This window comes from Rhinoraja longicauda, chromosome 34 (assembly GCF_053455715.1).
Source record: "Rhinoraja longicauda isolate Sanriku21f chromosome 34, sRhiLon1.1, whole genome shotgun sequence".
Classification (NCBI taxonomy): Eukaryota; Metazoa; Chordata; class Chondrichthyes; order Rajiformes; family Arhynchobatidae; genus Rhinoraja; species Rhinoraja longicauda.
Genome location: NC_135986.1, coordinates 5,773,752 through 5,790,949, shown reverse-complemented (window position 1 = coordinate 5,790,949; position 17,198 = coordinate 5,773,752). Strand labels below are relative to the sequence as shown.

Genomic DNA, 17,198 nt, shown 5'->3' with positions numbered 1-17,198 from the left:
GGGCAGTTCTGATGGGGAGAGGGATGCTGTTCCACAGTCTAGGAGCTGCAACCGCCAAAGCGCGGTCACCCCTGAGCTTAAGCCTAGACCGCGGGATAGTGAGTAGCCCCAAGTCGGCCGACCTGAGGGACCTGGTGATAGAGTGGTGGGTTAGAAGGTTTTTGATATGATGGGGGGGGGGGGCAAGCCCATTTAGGGCTTTGTATGTGAATAGGAGGAGCTTGAAGTTGATTCTGTACCGTACTGGGAGCCAGTGGAGAGAGGCCAGAATCGGGGTGATGTGGTCCCTTATACGGGCGCCCGTCAGGAGTCTCGCTGCGGCGTTTTGGACCAATTGCAGGCGGGACAGGGATGATTGGCTGATCCCAGTGTACAGGGAGTTGTAGTAGTCTAGGCGGGAGGAGATGAACGCGTGGATGATTTGTTCAATGTCGTCAAATTGGAGGGCAATGAGTTTGGTCTGTGGCTCGCTGCCTTTGTCCGGCATCACCAGAGACCGCCAAGCCCGGGAAAAATTCAACATTCAACATCGAGAGTACGGTTTCCAGTGAATGTGCCTCGCCTTTGCGACATCGAAACGTATAAGTTTATTAAGGGGTTGGACACGATAGAGGCAGGAAACATGTTCCCAATGTTGGGGGAGTCCAGAACCAGGGGCCACAGTTTAAGAATAAGGGGTCGGCCATTTAGAACGGAGATGAGGAAAACCTTTTTCAGTCAGAGAGTTGTGAATCTGTGGAATTCTCTGCCTCAGAAGGCAGTGGAGGCCAATTCTCTGAACGCATTCAAGAGAGAGCTAGGTAGAGCTCTTAAGGATAGCGGAGTCAGGGGGTATGGGGAGGAGGCAGGAACGGGGTACTGATTGAGAATGATCAGCCATGATCACATTGAATGGCGGTGCTGGCTCGAAGGGCCGAATGGCCTCCTCCTGCACCTATTGTCTATTGTCTATCGTAAAGTCGAAGCATCGTAAGTCGAGGAGCATCTGTGCTACACACTAAGTGGCACGGTGGCGCAGCGTTAGTTGCTGCCTCACGGCCCCTAGTTCGATCCTGACTACGGGCGCCGTCTGTACGGAGTTTGTACGTTCTCCCCGTGACCTGCGTGGGTTTTCTCCGAGATCTTCGGTTTCCTCCCACACTCCAAAGACGTGCGGGTTTGTAGGTTAATTGACTGGGTAAAATGTAAAAATTGTCCCTAGTGTGTGTGTAGGATAGTGTTAGTGTGCGGGGATCGCTGGATTTAAACATATTCTGTGTAGGAAGGAACTGCAGATACTGGTTTATAGACAATAGACAACAGGTGCAGGAGGAGGCCATTCGGCCCTTCGAGCCAGCACCGCCATTCAATGTGATCATGGCTGATCATTCTCAATCAGTACCCCGTTCCTGCCTTCTCCCCATATCCCCTGACTCCGCTATCCTTAAGAGCTCTATCTAGCTCTCTCTTGATTGCATTCAGAGAATTGGCCTCCACTGCCTTCTGAGGCAGAGAACTCCTTATTCTTAAACTGAGGCCCCTGGTTCTGGACTCCCCCAACATTGGGAACATGTTTCCTGCCTCTAACGTGTCCAACCCCTTAATAATCTTATACGTTTCGATAAGATCTCCTCTCATACTTCTAAATTACAGTATATACAAGCCTAGTCGCTCCAGCCTTTCAACATATGACAGTCCCGCCATTCCAGGAATTAACCTGGTGAACCTCCGCTGCACGCCCTCAATAGCAAGAATGTCCTTCCTCAATTTGGAGACCAAAACTGCACACAGTACTCAAGGTGCGGTCTCACTAGGGCCCTGTACAACTGCAGAAGGACCTCTTTGCTCCTATACTCAACTCCACTTGTTATGAAAGCCAACATTCCATTGGCTTTCTTCACTGCCTGCTGTACCTGCATGCTTCCTTTCAGTGACTGGTGCACTAGGACACCCAGATCTCGTTGTACGTCCCCTTTTCCTAACTTGACACCATTCAGATAATACTCTGCCTTCCTGTTCTTACCACCAAAGTGGATAACCTCACACTTATCCACATTAAACTGCATCTGCCATGCATCCGCCCACTCACACAACTTGTCCAAGTCACCCTGCAACCTCATAGCATCTTCCTCACAGTTCACACTGCCACCCAGCTTTGTATTATCTGCAAATTTGATGCTGCCCGGATACTAAACCGAAAAGGTGGAGTAACTCAGGTGGATAGGCAGCATCTCTGGAGAAGGGTCCCGACCCGAAACGTCACCCATTCCGTCTCTCCAGAGATGCTGCCTGACCCGCTGAGTTACTCCGGCTGTTTGTGTCTCTCTTATGTTTACGTATCCCGTCGCGCCAAGTAAGAAGTGTCACTGCGTGACGATAAAGACTCTCTCAGACTATTATCTGAATGGTGGCCGATTAGGAGACGGGGAGATGCAACGTGACCTGGGTGTCGTGGTGCACCAGTCATTGAAAAAGTAGGCATGCAGGGTGCAGCAGGCAGTGAAGAAAGCCAATGGTATGCGATGCATTCATAGCAAGGGGATTTCGAGGATGTAACTAGTAGAGCGGATAAGGGAGAACCAGTCGATGTGTTATATCTGGACTTTCAGAAGGCCTTCGACAAGGTCCCACATAGGAGATTGGTGTACAAACTTAAAGCACACGGTATTGGGGGTTCAGTGTTGAGGTGGATAGAGAATTGGTTGGCGGTCAGGAAGCAAAGAGTAGGAATAAACGGGTCCTTTTCGGAATGGCAGGCAGTGACTAGAGGGGTACCGCAAGGCTCAGTGCTGGGACCCCAGCTATTTACAATATATATTAATGATTTGGACGAGGGAATTAAATGCAACATCTCTAAGTTTGCGGATGACACGAAGCTGGGTGGCAGTGTTAGCTGCGAGGAGGATGCTAGGAGGCTGCAGAGTGACTTGGATAGGTTAGGTGAGTGGGCAAATGCATGGCAGATGCAATATAATGTGGATAAATGTGAGGTTATCCACTTTGGCGGCAAGAACAGGAAAGCAGACTATTATCTGAATGGTGGCCAATTAGGAGAAGGGGAGATGCAACGTGACCTGGGTGTCGTGGTGCACCAGTCATTGAAAGCAAGCATGCAGGTGCAGCAGGCAGTGAAGAAAGCGAATGGTATGTTGGCATTCATAGCAAGAGGATTTGAGTTTAGGAGCAGGGAGGTTCTGCTGCAGTTGTACAGGGCATTGGTGAGACCACACCTGGAGTATTGTGTGCAGTTTTGGTCTCCTAATCTGAGGAAAGACATTCTTGCCATAGAGGGAGTACAGAGAAGGTTCACCAGATTGATTCCTGGGATGGCGGGACTTTCATATGAAAAAAGACTGGATAGACTCGGCTTGTACTCGCTGGAATTTAGAAGATTGAGGGGGGATCTTATAGAAACTTACAAAATTCTTAAGGGGTTGGACAGGCTAGATGCAGGAAGATTGATCCCGATGTTGGGGAAGTCCAGAACTAGGGGTCACAGCTTAAGGATAAGGGGGAAGTCTTTTAGGACCAAGATGAGAAAGTTTTTTTTCACACAGAGAGTGGTGAATCTGTGGAATTCTCTGCCACAGAAGGTAGTTGAGGCCAGTTCATTGGCTATATTTAAGAGGGAGTTAGATGTGGCCCTTGTGGCTAAAGGGGTCAGGGGGTATGGAGAGAAGGCAGGTACGGGATACTGAGTTGGATGATCAGCCATGATCATATTGAATGGCGGTGCGTACAGGCTCGAAGGGCCGATTGGCCTACTCCTGCACCTATTTTCTATGTTTCTATGTCTCTTGATTAATTGGTCTTTATTAAAGTAGCACAAATCAACAGAGTAATTCATAACTTTTTGTTCTTATCAACTGTTCCGCGGGGGTGGGCGGTGTTCTCTGTTCAACATGGCGGCTGTGTCCACCCCCAGGCCAACATCAAGGAGGTGGACGTGGCGATCCCGGCCAAGCTGCACAACTCGCTGATCGGAGCCAAGGGCCGCCTGGTGCGGTCGCTGATGGAGGACTGCGGCGGGGTGCACATCCACTTCCCGTCCGAGGGCTCGGGCAGCGACAAGGTCACCATCAGGGGTCCCGTGGAGGAGGTGGAGAAGGCCAAGAGGCAGCTGCTGCACCTGGCCGAGGAAAAGGTACGGCTGACCGCCGCCGTGCCCGTTCACAGCCCGCTAGACGCCCAGAGTCCCTCGCACAGAGCTGGGGAGTCGAGGACCAGAGGACGCACAACATTATCGAAGGCGTCACAAAATGGTGGAGTAACTCAGCGGGTCAGGCAGCATCTCTGGAGAGAAGGAATGGGCGATTCGGCCCATCTAGCCCACTACCCCATTCAATCACGGCTTATCTAAGTTCATACGTTTGTCTGACAGGAGCAGAATTAGGCCATTCGGCCCAACTAGCCCATTCCCCCATTCAATCACGGCTGATCTAAGTTCATAAGCCAGTGTTTATAGGAGCAGAATTAGGCCATTCGACCCATCTAGTCCACTACTCCATTCAATCACGGCTGATCTAAGTTCGGCCTAATTCTGCTCCTATCACACGGGCTTATAAACTTAGATAAGCCGTGATTGGATGGGCTAGTGATCTAGTTGGGCCGAATGACCTAATTCTGCTCCTATCACAAGGGCTATGAACTTAGATAAGCCATGATTGAATGGGGTAGGGTTAGATGGGCCGAATGGCCTAATTCTGATCCTATCAGAATGGGGCAGAGTCCCTCGCCCAGAGCAGGGGAATCGAGGACCAGAGGACACACAACATTGTCGAAGGCATCACAAAACGCCGGAGCAACTCAGCGGGTCAGGCAGCATCTCTGGAGAGAAGGAATGGGTGATGTTTCGGGTCGGGACCCGACCCGAAACGTCGCCCATTCCTTCTCTCCAGAGATGCTGCCTGACCCGCTGAGCTACTCCACCATTTTGTGACGCCTTCGATTTGTACCAGCGCCTGCAGTTATTTTCCCAGCCAAAACATTATGACCACTGACACTGACATTGATTATCTTGTTACAAGGGGTGGGATATATTAGGCAGCAAGCGAACAGTCAGTTCTTGAAGTTGACGCGTTGGATGCAGGAGAAATGGGCAGGAGTAAAGACCTGAGCCACTTTGACAAGGGCCACATTGTCATGGCCAGACGACTGGGTCAGAGCATCTGTGAAACGGCAAGGCTTGTGGGGTGCTCCCGGTCAGCAGTGGTGAGTACCGACCGACCGACAGTGGTCCGAGGAGGGACAAAACCACAAACCGGCGACAGGCAGGGTGTTGGGCGCCCAAGGCTCATCGATGCGCGAGGGCAACGAAGGCGATCCCGTCTGGTCCGAACCGACAGAAGGTCGACTGTGGCACAAGTCACGGGAAATGTCAATGGTGGTGACGGGAGGAATGTGTCACAATACACAGTGCATCATCGCACCCTGCTGCGTATGGGGCTGCACACGGAGGGCCAACAGCATGTTGGGCGGGCGGCCATCTTGTTTTGGCTCATCAGGTTCAAGGTGAAGGGGAAAAGATTTAGTAGGAATCCGAGGGGTAACTTTTTCACACAGAGGGTGAGAATTAAAGGACGTTCCTTTAGGAAGGAGATGAGGAGGAATTTCTTCAGTCAGAGGGCGGTGAATCTGTGGGATTCTTTGCCACAGACGGCTGTGGAGGCCACAAGTCAGTGGATAGTTTTAAGGCAGAGATAGATGGATTCTTGATCAATGCGGGTGTCAGGGGTTATGGGGAGAAGGCAGGAGAATGGGGTTGGGAGGGAGAGACAGATCAGCCATGATTGAATGGCGGAGTAGACTCGATGGGCCGAATGGCCTAATTCTACTATCACACAACCTATGAACAGATCAGCCGTGATTGAATGGGGTAGTGGTGAGATGGGCCGAATGGCCTAATTCTTCTCCTATCAGACAAACCTATGAACTTAGATAAGCCATGATTGAATGGGGTAGGGCTAGATGGGCCGAATGGCCTAATTCTGCTATCACACAAACCTATGAACAGATCAGCCGTGATTGAATGGAGTAGTGGGCTAGATGGGCCGAATGGCCTAATTCTGCTCCTATCACACGGGCTTATGAACTTAGATGAGCCGTGATTGAATGGGCTAGATGGGCCGAATGGCCTAATTCTATCACACAAACCTATGAACAGATCAGCCGTGATTGAATGGGGTAGGGGCCTAAATGGGCCGAATGGCCTAATTCTGCTCCTATCACACGGGCTTATGAACAGATCAGCCTTGATTGAATGGAGTAGTGAGCTAGGTGGGCCGAATGGCCTAACTCTGCTTCTATCACACGGGCTTATGAAAGATAAGCAGTGATTGAATGGGGTAGAGGACTAGATGGGCTGAATGGCCTAATTCTGCTCCTATTAGACAAACCTATGAAGAGATCAGCCGTGATTGAATGGGGGAGTGGGTAGATGGGCCGAATGGCCTAATTCTGCTCCTATCATATGGGCTTATGAACTTAGATAAGCCATGATTGGATGGGGTAGTGATATAGATGGGCCGAATGGCCTAACTCTGATCCTATCACAAGGCCTTATGAACAGATCAGCCTTGATTGAATGGAGTAGTGATCTAGATGGGCCGAATGGCTTAATTCTATCACACAAACCTATGAGCAGATCAGCCGTGATTGAATGGGGGAGTGGGTAGTGGTCTAGATGGGCCGAATGGCCTAATTCTGCTCCTATCACAGGGGCTATGAACAGATCAGCCGTGATTGAATGGGGGAGTGGGCTAGATGGGCCGAATGGCCTAATTCTGCTCCTATCACACAGGCTATGAACTTAGATAAGCCATGATTGAATGGGGTAGTGAGCTAGATGGGCCAAATGGCCTAATTCTGCTCCTATCACACGGGCTATGAACAGATCAGCCGTGATTGAATGGAGTAATGGGCTAGATGGGCCGAATGGCCTAATTCTGCTCCTATCAGACAAACCTATGAACAGATCAGTCGTGATTGAATGGGGTAGTGTTCTTGATGGGCCGAATGGCCTAATTCTGCTATCACACAAACTTAAGAACTTAGATCAGCCGTGATCGAATGGAGTAGTGGACTAGATGGGTCGAATGGCCTAATTCTGCTCCTATCACACGGGCTTATGAACTTAGATGAGCCGTGATTGAATGGGGGAATGGACTAGATGGGCCGAATGGCCTAATTCTGCTCCTATAGCTGATGACCTTGTGTCCTCTTGCCCCCCCCCCCCCCCGCAGCAAATCAACAACTGCACGGTGGAGCTGCACGCCAATCCCGAGTACCACAAGTTCCTCATCGGCCGCGGCGGCGGTAACATCCGCAAGGTGCGCGACCGCACGGGCGCGAGGATCATCTTCCCCGCGGCGGACGACCGCGACCAGGACCTCATCACCATCGTGGGCAAGGAGGACGCCATCAAGCTGGCGCACAAAGAGCTGGAGATCCTCATCAGAAACCTGGTGCGTCCCTGTCACGTGTGCGTCCGCGTCCGTCCGGCGCGGCGCGGGGCGACCGAGCTGGTGGACGGCTTGCAGGCGTGTCTGGTTTGGAGACACAGCGCGGAAACAAAGGCCCCTTCGGCCCACCGGGTCCGCGCCGACCAGCGATCCCCGCACACTAACACTATCCCACACACACACACACACACACACACACACTGGGGGCAATTTCTTTTACATTTAACAAGCCAATTGGGGGATGGCGGGACTGCCATATGTTGAAAGACTGGAGCGACTGGGCTTGTACACGCTGGTGCAAAGAGGTTATCATCTTTGGTGGTAAGAACAGCTGGATAGAGCTCTTAAGGATAGCGGAGTGAGGGGGTATGGGGAGAAGGCAGGAACGGGGTACTGATTGAGAGTGATCAGCCATGATCGCATTGAATGGCGGTGCTGGCTCGAAGGGCTGAATGGCCTACTCCTGCACCTATTGTCTATTGTCTATTGTCTATTGACACAAACCTGGGTGGCAGTGAAGATGCCATGAGGTTGCAGGGTGACTTGGACAGGTTGTGTGAGTGGGCGGATGCATGGCAGATGCAGTTTAATGTGGATAAGTGTGAGGTTATCCACTTTGGTGGTAAGAACAGGAAGGCAGAGTATTATCTGAATGGTGTCAAGTTAGGAACAGGGGACGTACAACGTGATCTGGGTGTCCTAGTGCATCAGTCACTGAAAGGAAGCATGCAGGTACAGCAGGCAGTGAAGAAAGCCAATGGAATGTTGGCATTCGTAACAAGAGGAGTTGAGTATAGGAGCAAAGAGGTCCTTCTGCAGTTGTACAGGGCCCTAGTGAGACCGCACCTGGAGTACTGTGTGCAGTTGTACAGGGCCCTAGTGAGACCGCACCTGGAGTACTGTGTGCAGTTGTACAGGGCCCTAGTGAGACCGCACCTGGAGTACTGTGTGCAGTTTTGGTCTCCAAATTTGAGGAAGGATATTCTTGCTATTGAGGGCGTGCAGCGTAGGTTCACTAGGTTAATTCCCGGAATGGCGGGACTGTCACATGTTGAAAGACTGGAGCGACTGGGCTTGTATACACTGGAATTTAGAAGGATGAGAGGGGATCTTATCGAAACGGTGTAAGATTATTAAGGGGTTGGACACGTTAGAGGCAGGAAACATGTTCCCAGTGTTGGGGGAGTCCAGAACCAGGGGCCACAGTTTAAGAATAAGGGGTCGGCCATTTAGAACTGAGATGAGGAAAAACCTTTTCAGTCAGAGAGTTGTGATTCGGTGGAATTCTCTGCCTCAGAAGGCAGTGGAGGCCAATTCTCTGAATGCATTCAAGAGAGAGCTAGATAGAGCTCTTAAGGATAGCGGAGTCAGGGGTATGGGGAGAAGGCAGGAACGGGGTCCTGATTGAGAATGATCAGCCATGATCACATTGAATGGCGGTGCGTACAGGCTCGAAGGGCCGAATGGCCTCCTCCTGCACCTATTGTCTATTGTCTATTGTCAATTAACCTACACACCTGCACGTCTTTGGATTGTGGGAGGAAACCGAAGATCTCGGAGAAAACTCACTGGGAGAACGTGCAAACTCCGTGCAGACAGCGCCCGTAGTCGGGATGGAACCCGGGTCTCTGACGCTGCATTCACTGTAAGGCGGCAACTCTACCGCCGCACAGCCGGTAGGCGCAAGGCGTCTCTCTCGCGAGGAAGAGAGGAGTCAAGAACCGGGGGTGGCACGGTGGCGCAGCGGTAGAGTTGCCGGCTTACAGCGAATGCAGCGCGGGAGACCCGGGTTCCATCCCGCGCTGTCTGTGCGGAGTTTGTACGTTCTCCCCGTGACCCGCGTGAGTTTTCTCCGAGATCTTCGGTTTCCCCCCACACTCCAAAGACGTGCGGGTTTGTAGGTTGATTGGCTTTGTATTCATGTTAAAATTGTCCCTAGTGTGTGTAGGATAGTGTTAGTGTGCGGGGATCGCTGGTCGGCGCGGACCCTGGTGGGCCGAAGGGCCTGTTTCCGCGCTGTATCTCTAAACTAAACTAAATTAAAGGACATAGGTTTAAGGTGAGGGGGGAAAAGATTTAATAGGAAACTGAGGGGTACCGGATTCACATAAAGGGTGGTGTTGCCACGATGAGGAATAGATCGGGTAGATGCACAGAGTCTTGTGCCCAGAGCAGGGGTCTGTTTGCATCCACCCGATCTATTCCTCATCATGGCCCAGAGCATTGACACAAACCAGTGTAAGAAGGAACTGCAGATGCTGGTTTAAACCGAAATGCTGGAGTAACTCAGTGGGTCGGGCAGCATCTTGGGAAAGAAGGAATTGGCGACGTTTCGGGTCGAGACCCTTCCTCAGACTGAGAGTCGGGAGAGTCTAAAGAGATAGAAGGGGGTGTGAAAACAACAGATCAAAGCGGCACGGTGGCGCAGCGGTAGAGTTGCCGCCTTACAGCGAATGCAGCGCCGGAGACTCGGGTTCGATCCCGACTACGGGCGCCGTCTGTACGGAGTTTGTACGTTCTACCCGTGACCTGCGTGGGTTTTCTCCGAGATCTTCGGTTTCCTCCCACACTCCAAAGACGTGCGGGTTTGTAGGTTAATTGGCTGGGTAAATGTTAAAAAAGAAATGTCCCTAGTGTGTGTGTAGGATAGTGTTAGTGTGCGGGGATCGCTGGGCGGCGCGGACCCGGTGGGCCGAAGGGCCTGTTTCCACGCTGTATCTCTAAATCTAAATCTGTATCTCTAAATCTAAACAAGCAGATGCTGATAAGGAAATGCAGAACAATTCATTGTCAGACACAAAACGCTGGAGAAACTCAGCGGGTCAGGCAGCATCTCGGGAGAGAAGGAATGGGCGACGTTTTGGGTCGAGACCCTTCTTCAGACAGATAGTCAGGGGAGAGTTGTGAATCTGTGGAATTCTCTGCCTCAGAAGGCAGTGGAGGCCAATTCTCTGAATGCATTCAAGAGAGAGCTAGATAGAGCTCTTAAGGATAGCGGAGTCAGGGGGTACGGGGAGAAGGCAGGAACGGGGTACTGATTGAGAATGATCAGCCATGATCACATTGAATGCCGGTGCTGGCTCGAAGGGCTGAATGGCCTCCTCCTGCACCTATTGTCTATTGAGAGGGAAACGAGAGATACAGACGATGTTGTGGAGAGATTGGGAACAAATGAATGAGAGGTAGGCAACAGGTAGCAGCGATGATGAAGGAAAGGTGGAGCCCACAATGGTGCATTGTTGGCTGTGGGCTGGGTGACGTTGAGTTGTACAGTGAAGCTCTGCAGGGCGACAGTGGGACGAGTCGTACGATTGGGGTGGGGGGGGGGGGGTGGGGGACGGAGAGGGAGGGGGTGCAAGGGTTACTTGAAGTTAGAGGAGTCTATCTTCACACCGTTGGGGTGTGTGTCAGCTGCCCCCAGCGAAATACGAGGTGCTGTTCCTCCAGTAACCGGCTTTAGCCAGAGGGTGGTGAATCTGTGGGATTCATTGCCACAGACGGCTGTGGAGGCTGAGGCAGTGGCTACTGTTAAAGGCAGAGATAGATAGTTACGGGTGTCAGGGGTTACGGGTAGAAGGCAGGAGAATGAGAGATAGATCAGCCGTGATCGAATGGTGGAGTAGACTCGATGGGCCGAGTGGCCTAATTCTGCTCCTATCAACTTTGAGCAGGCCGGAGAATGGGGCTAGGAGGGAGAGATAGATCAGCCATGATTGAATGGCGGAGTAGACTTGATGGGCCGAATGGCCTCATTCTGCTCCTATCACTTTTGAGAAGGCAGGAGAATGGGGCTAGGAGGGAGAGATAGATCAGCCATGATTGAATGGCGGAGCAGATGATGGGCCGAATGGCCTAATTCTGCTCCTATCACTTATGAACTTAGATCAGCCGTGATTGAATGGCGGAGTAGACTTGATGGGCCGAATGGCCTAATTCTGCTCCTATCACTTTTGAGAAGGCCGGAGAATGGGGCTGGGAGGGAGAGACAGATCAGCCGTGAGTTACTCCAGCGTTTTGTGTCCACATTCAGAATCAGCGCCCCGTTCCTGCTCCCTCCCCATGTCCCCCCGACTCTGTTGGCCCCCGAGAGCTAAGCCTAACTCTCTCTCTCTTGGACGCGCCAAGCGCAGGCGAGGCCCCGTTCACCCCTCGTGCCCGCTGCCTCTTCCCGCAGGACAACGTGGTGGAGGACCTGATGGTGGTGGAGCCCAAGTACCACCGGTACTTTGTGGCGCGGCGTGGGCAGGTGCTGCGGGAGATCGCCGAGGAGTACGGCGGCGTCACGGTCAGCTTCCCCCGCACCGGCGTGCAGAGCGACCGCGTCACGCTGAAGGGCGCCAAGGACTGCGTGGAGGCGGCCAAGCGGCGCATACAGGAGATCATCGGGGACCTGGTGAGGGCGGCCGACGGTGGGGTGGTGGGGTGGACTGGGGGTGGTGGTAGGGTTGCCAACGGTGGGGAGGTGGGGTGGACTGGGGGTGGTGGGAGGGTCGCCAACGGTGGGGAGGTGGGGTGGACTGGGGGTGGTGGGAGGATCGCCAATGGTGGGGAGGTGGGGTGGACTGGGGGTGGTGGGAGGGTCGGCAACGGTCCCGTATTAGCCGGGACATCCCGTATATTGGACTCAATTGGTTTGTCCCGTACGGGATCGCCCTTGTATTGTGTTAGGCTCGGGAGGCGCTGTAGGCCCGGACAGTGTAGGGCCCAGACAGTGTAGGCCCGGGGGGGGCGCTGTAGGCCCGGGAGGCGCTGTAGGCCCGGACAGTGTAGGGCCCAGACAGTGTAGGCCCGGGGGGGCGCTGTAGGCCCGGGAGGCGCTGTAGGACCGGACAGTGTAGGTCCAGACAGTGTAGGCCCGGACAATGTAGGCCCGGTAGGCCCAAACAGTGTAGGCCCAGACAGTGTAGGCCAGGACAATGTACGCCCAGACAGTGTAGGCCCGGACAGTGTAGGCCCGGACAGTGTAGGCCCAGACAGTTTAGGCCCAGGAGGCGCTGTAGGCCCGGACAGTGTAGGCCCGGACAGTGTAGGCCCAAACAGTGTAGGCCCAAACAGTGTAGGCCCAGACAGTGTAGGCCAGGACAATGTACGCCCAGACAGTGTAGGCCCGGACAGTGTAGGCCCAGACAGTTTAGGCCCAGGAGGCGCTATAGGCCCGGACAGTGTAGGCCCGGGAGGCGCTGTAGGCCCGGACACTGTAAGCCCGGACCCTGTAGGCCCGGAGGCCCGGGCGCAGCCTGACGAAGGTTGCGTAGCAACCCGGCCCGGGCGGCCGCCGTTGGTGGAGTGGGAGCACGTGGGCGCTGGCTGGATGAGATCAAGTGGAGTGCGGGGCGGTGACATCACCCTTTGTCCCTTATTTGGGAGTGAGGAAGATGGCAACCCCTAGGAGATGGGGTGGGGTGGACTGGGGTGGGTGGGCTGGAGGGGTGGGATGTGGTGGAGTGGAGGGCGGGCGGGTGGGCTAGAGGGGGCGGTGGAAGGCGGGTGGGTGGGGTGGGGTGGGCCGGAGAGTGACGTAGGGTGAGCTGGATGGGGCAGTGGGGGTGGGGAGGGTTGGTCTGTCGGGTGGGGTGGAGGGGCGGGCCGGCTGGTGGGGTGGAGTGGGCCAGAGAGTGGGATAGGGTGGGCTGGAGGGGGTGGCGGGGAGGGGGGTTGGTGGGGTGAGGGGGGTGGTGGGAGGTGGGGAGGTGAGGGGGTGGTGGGAGGGGGAGGGGGGGATGGGGGATGGGGAGGTGAGGGGGTGGTGGGAAGGGGAGGGGTGAGGGGGTGGTGGGGTGAGGGGGGTGGTGGGAGGAGGGGGTGGGGGAGGAGGGGTTGGTGGGGGAGGAGGGGTTGGTGGGGGAGGGGGATGGGGAGGTGAGGGGGTGGTGGGAAGGGGAGGGGTGAGGGGGTGGTGGGGTGAGGGGGGTGGTGGGAGGAGGGGGTGGGGGAGGAGGGGTTGGTGGGGGAGGAGGGGTTGGTGGGGGAGGGGGATGGGGAGGTGAGGGGGTGGTGGGAAGGGGAGGGGTGAGGGGGTGGTGGGGTGAGGGGGGTGGTGGGAGGAGGGGGTGGGGGAGGAGGGGTTGGTGGGGGAGGAGGGGTTGGTGGGGGAGGGGGATGGGGAGGTGAGGGGGGTGGTGGGAAGGGGAGGCAGTGGTGGGGTGAGGAGGGGGAGGGGGGGTGGTGGGAGGAGGGGGTGGGGGAGGAGGGGTTGGTGGGGGAGGGGGTGGTGGGGTGAGGGTGAGGTGTGGGGGAGGGGGTGATGGGGTTGTCCCAGAGGGCATCTTTCCCACCAGCCACCCCTCCGCCTCGCCCCCTCTCCTGCCCATTGATTTAGATGGGTGGCATGGTGGCACAGCGGTAGAGTTGCAGCCTTACAACGCCAAAGACCCGGGTTTGATCCTGTCCTCGGGCGCTGCCTGTGCGGAGTTTACACATCCTTCCTGTGACCGCCCATGTTTGATCAGTGCAGGTGTCAGGGGTTAAGGGGGAGAAGGCAGGAGAACGGGGTTGAGAGGGAGAGACGATTGAATGGCATCTCATTCAAGAGACCCCGAGTCCACAACCTTGATGCAGGAAACATGTTCCCGATGTTGGGGGAGTCCAGAACCAGGGGCCACACAGTTTAAGAATAAGGGGTCGGCCATTCCGGACTGAGATGAGGAAAAAAAACACACACAGTCTTAGAATAAAGGGGAGGCCATTTAAAACTGAGGTGAGAAAAAAAAAATCATCCAGAGAGTTGTGAATCTGTGGAATTCTCTGCCACAGAGGGCAGTGGAGGCCGATTCACTGGATGTTTTCAAGAGAGAGTTAGATAGAGTACTTAGGGGCTAACGGAGTCAGTGGGTACGGGGAGAAGGCAGGAACAGAGTACTGATTTTGGATGATCAGCCATGATCGTATTGAATGGCGGTGCTGGCTCGAAGGGCCGAATGGCCTCCTCCTGCGAAGACTTTCTAATGTTTCTAATTGAAGGCAGACACAAAATGCTGGAGTAACTCAGCGGGTCAGGCAGCATCTCAGGAGAGAAGGAATGGGTGACGTTTCGGGTCGAGACCCTTCTTCAGACCAAAGATACTGGTGTACTCGAGTGTCTTTGTTTCAGACTGAAGTCAGGAGAGGGGGGGGGGGGGGGACATAGATAGGATGTAGTACAAAGATACTAGAGGAGCAAGATAGACCATTCGAACCTAAAAACCGACGTGCGTCACGGCGGCCATTTTAGTAGGCTGAAACGTGCAGAAACATTTAAAAAGAAAAATAACAAAAATCTGTGAGTTGATAGATGAGATACATTCTGCATTTTAATGGGTATCATCACACATACTTATCGAAATCGAAACGGGATCTTGTTGAGGGCGTGCAGCGTAGGTTCACCAGGTTAATTCCCGGAATGGCGGGACTGTCATGTGTTGAAAGACTGGAGCGACTAGGCTTGTATACACTGGAATTTAGAAGGATGAGAGGGGATCTTATCGAAACGTATAAGATTATTAAGGGGTTGGACACGTTAGAGGCAGGAAACATGTTCCCAATGTTGGGGGAGTCCAGAACCAGGGGCCACACACAGTTTAAGAATAAGGGGTCGGCCATTTAGAACGGAGATGAGGAAAAACCTTTTCAGTCAGAGAGTTGTCAATCTGTGGAATTCTCTGCCTCAGAAGGCAGTGGAGGCCAATTCTCCAAATGCATTCAAGAGAGAGAGTTGGATAGAGCTCTTAAGGATAGCGGAGTCAGGGGGTATGGGGGAGAAGGCAGGAACGGGGTACTGATTGAGAATGATCAGCCATGATCACATTGAATGGCGGTGCTGGCTCGAAGGGCCGAATGGCCTCCTCCTGCACCTATTGTCCATTGTGACCTGCGTGGGTTTTCTCCGGGCGCTCCGGTTTCCCCCCGCACTCCAAAGACGTGCAGGTTGGTAGGTTAATTGGCTTCGGTAGAATTGCAAGTTGTCCCTCGTGTGTGTGGGTTAGTGTTAGTGTTCGGGGATCGCTGGTCGGCCGCGGACTCGGTGGGCCGAAGGGCCTGTTTCCGCGCTGTATCTCACTCCTAGTGAGCGGTGGGTTTTGCTTACTAAAATGGCGGCCGTTACGCTCCTTTGCGTACTACACTTCAGTACAGGCGATTTCAACAGAGTGGTCCATCTTGCTCCTCTAGTATCTTTGATGTGGTAGGAGGCAGGGAGAACTGGGAAGGGGAGGGGAAAGGGAGGGAGACGGGAGCTATCTGAAGCTTCTGTGCTTGATGGGGGGGCCGACTGTCCCTGGGAGATGCTGCCCGTCCCGCTGAGGTACCTCGGCTCACGCCGTGCCTTCGCTTGCTCTGATCGCTGTTTGTCTCTCTGCCACAGGAGGCTCAGGTGTCCTTGGAGTGCGTCATCCCCCAGCGCTTTCACCGAGCGGTCATGGGGCCGAAGGGCTCCAAGGTGCAGCAGATCACCCGGGGACTACGACGTGCAGATCAAGTTCCCCGAGAGAGATGACAGCCAAGGTACCTGTCGGGACGGGCCGAACGGCACCCTACACCCATTGCTTGGATGGCTGGTCGGGCCTGTTCCCGTGCACTGTATCTCTGAACTAAACCAAACCAAGCTATGCCTCTAAGACCACATCTGGAGCATTGAGCGCAGTTTTGGTCTCCTAGTTTTTGAGGAAGGACATAGAAACATAGAAACTAGGTGCAGGAGAGGGCCATTCGGCCCTTCGAGCCTGTACGCACCGCCATTTAATATTATCATGGCTGATCATCCAGCTCAGTATCCCGTACCTGCCTTCTCTCCATACCCCCTGATCCCTTTAGCCACAAGGGCCCCATCTAACTCCCTCTTAAATATAGCCAATGAACTGGCCTCAACTACCTTCTGTGGCAGAGAATTCCACAGATTCACCACTCTCTGTGTGAAGAAATGTTTTCTCATCTCGGTCCTAAAAGACTTCCCCCTTATCCTTAAGCTGCGACCCCTGGTTCTGGACTTCCCCAACATCGGGAACAATCTTCCTGCATCTAGCCTGTCCAACCCCTTAAGAATTTTATATGTTTCTATAAGATCCCCCCTCAGTCTTCTAAATTCCAGCGAGTACAAGCCGAGTCTATCCAGTCTTTCTTCATATGAAAGTCCCGCCATCCCAGGGATTAATCTGGTGAACCTTCTCTGTACTCCCTCTATGGCAAGGATGTCTTTCCTCTGGTTAGGAGACCAAAACTGCACACAATACTCCAGGTGCGGTCTCACCAAGGCCCTGTACAACTGCAGCAGAACCTCCCTGCTCCTAAACTCAAATCCTCTTGCTATGAATGCCAACATACCATTCGCTTTCTTCACTGCCTGCTGCACCTGCACGCTTGCTTTCAATGACTGGTGCACCATGACACCCAGGTCACATTGCATCTCCCCTTCTCCCTATCGGTCACCATTCAGACATCCTTGCAATTGAGGCAGTGCAGCGTAGGTTCACGAGATTGATCCCTGGGGTGGCGGGACTGTCATATGAGGAAAGATTGAAAAGACCGGGCTTGTATTCACTGGAGTTTAGAAGGATGAGAGGGGGATCTTATAGAAACGTATAGCATTATAAAAAGGACTGGACAAGCTAGATGCAGGAAAAATGTTCCCAATGTTGGGGGAGTCCGGAACCTGGGATACGTAAGTAAATAACTGCAGATGCTGGTACAAATGGAAGGTATTTATTCACAAAATGCTGGAGTAACTCAGCGGGTCAGGCAGCATCTCAGGAGAGAAGGAATGGGCGACGTTTCGGGTCGAGACCATTC

General features: G+C 53.8%; 1 protein-coding gene across 1 annotated transcript in view; it reads left to right on the top strand.

The window, feature by feature from the left end:
- Positions 1–16,045, top strand: part of LOC144609719 (vigilin-like) — an 84,959-nt gene extending 68,914 nt beyond the window's left edge. Inside the window, 5 exon segments of the mRNA XM_078428216.1 lie at positions 3,905–4,123; positions 7,221–7,442; positions 11,614–11,832; positions 15,778–15,870; positions 15,872–16,045. Of these exon segments, the coding sequence (XP_078284342.1) occupies positions 3,905–4,123; positions 7,221–7,442; positions 11,614–11,832; positions 15,778–15,870; positions 15,872–16,030 (912 nt within the window). The 3' untranslated portion in view covers positions 16,031–16,045.
- Positions 16,046–17,198: the final 1,153 nt, after the last annotated feature.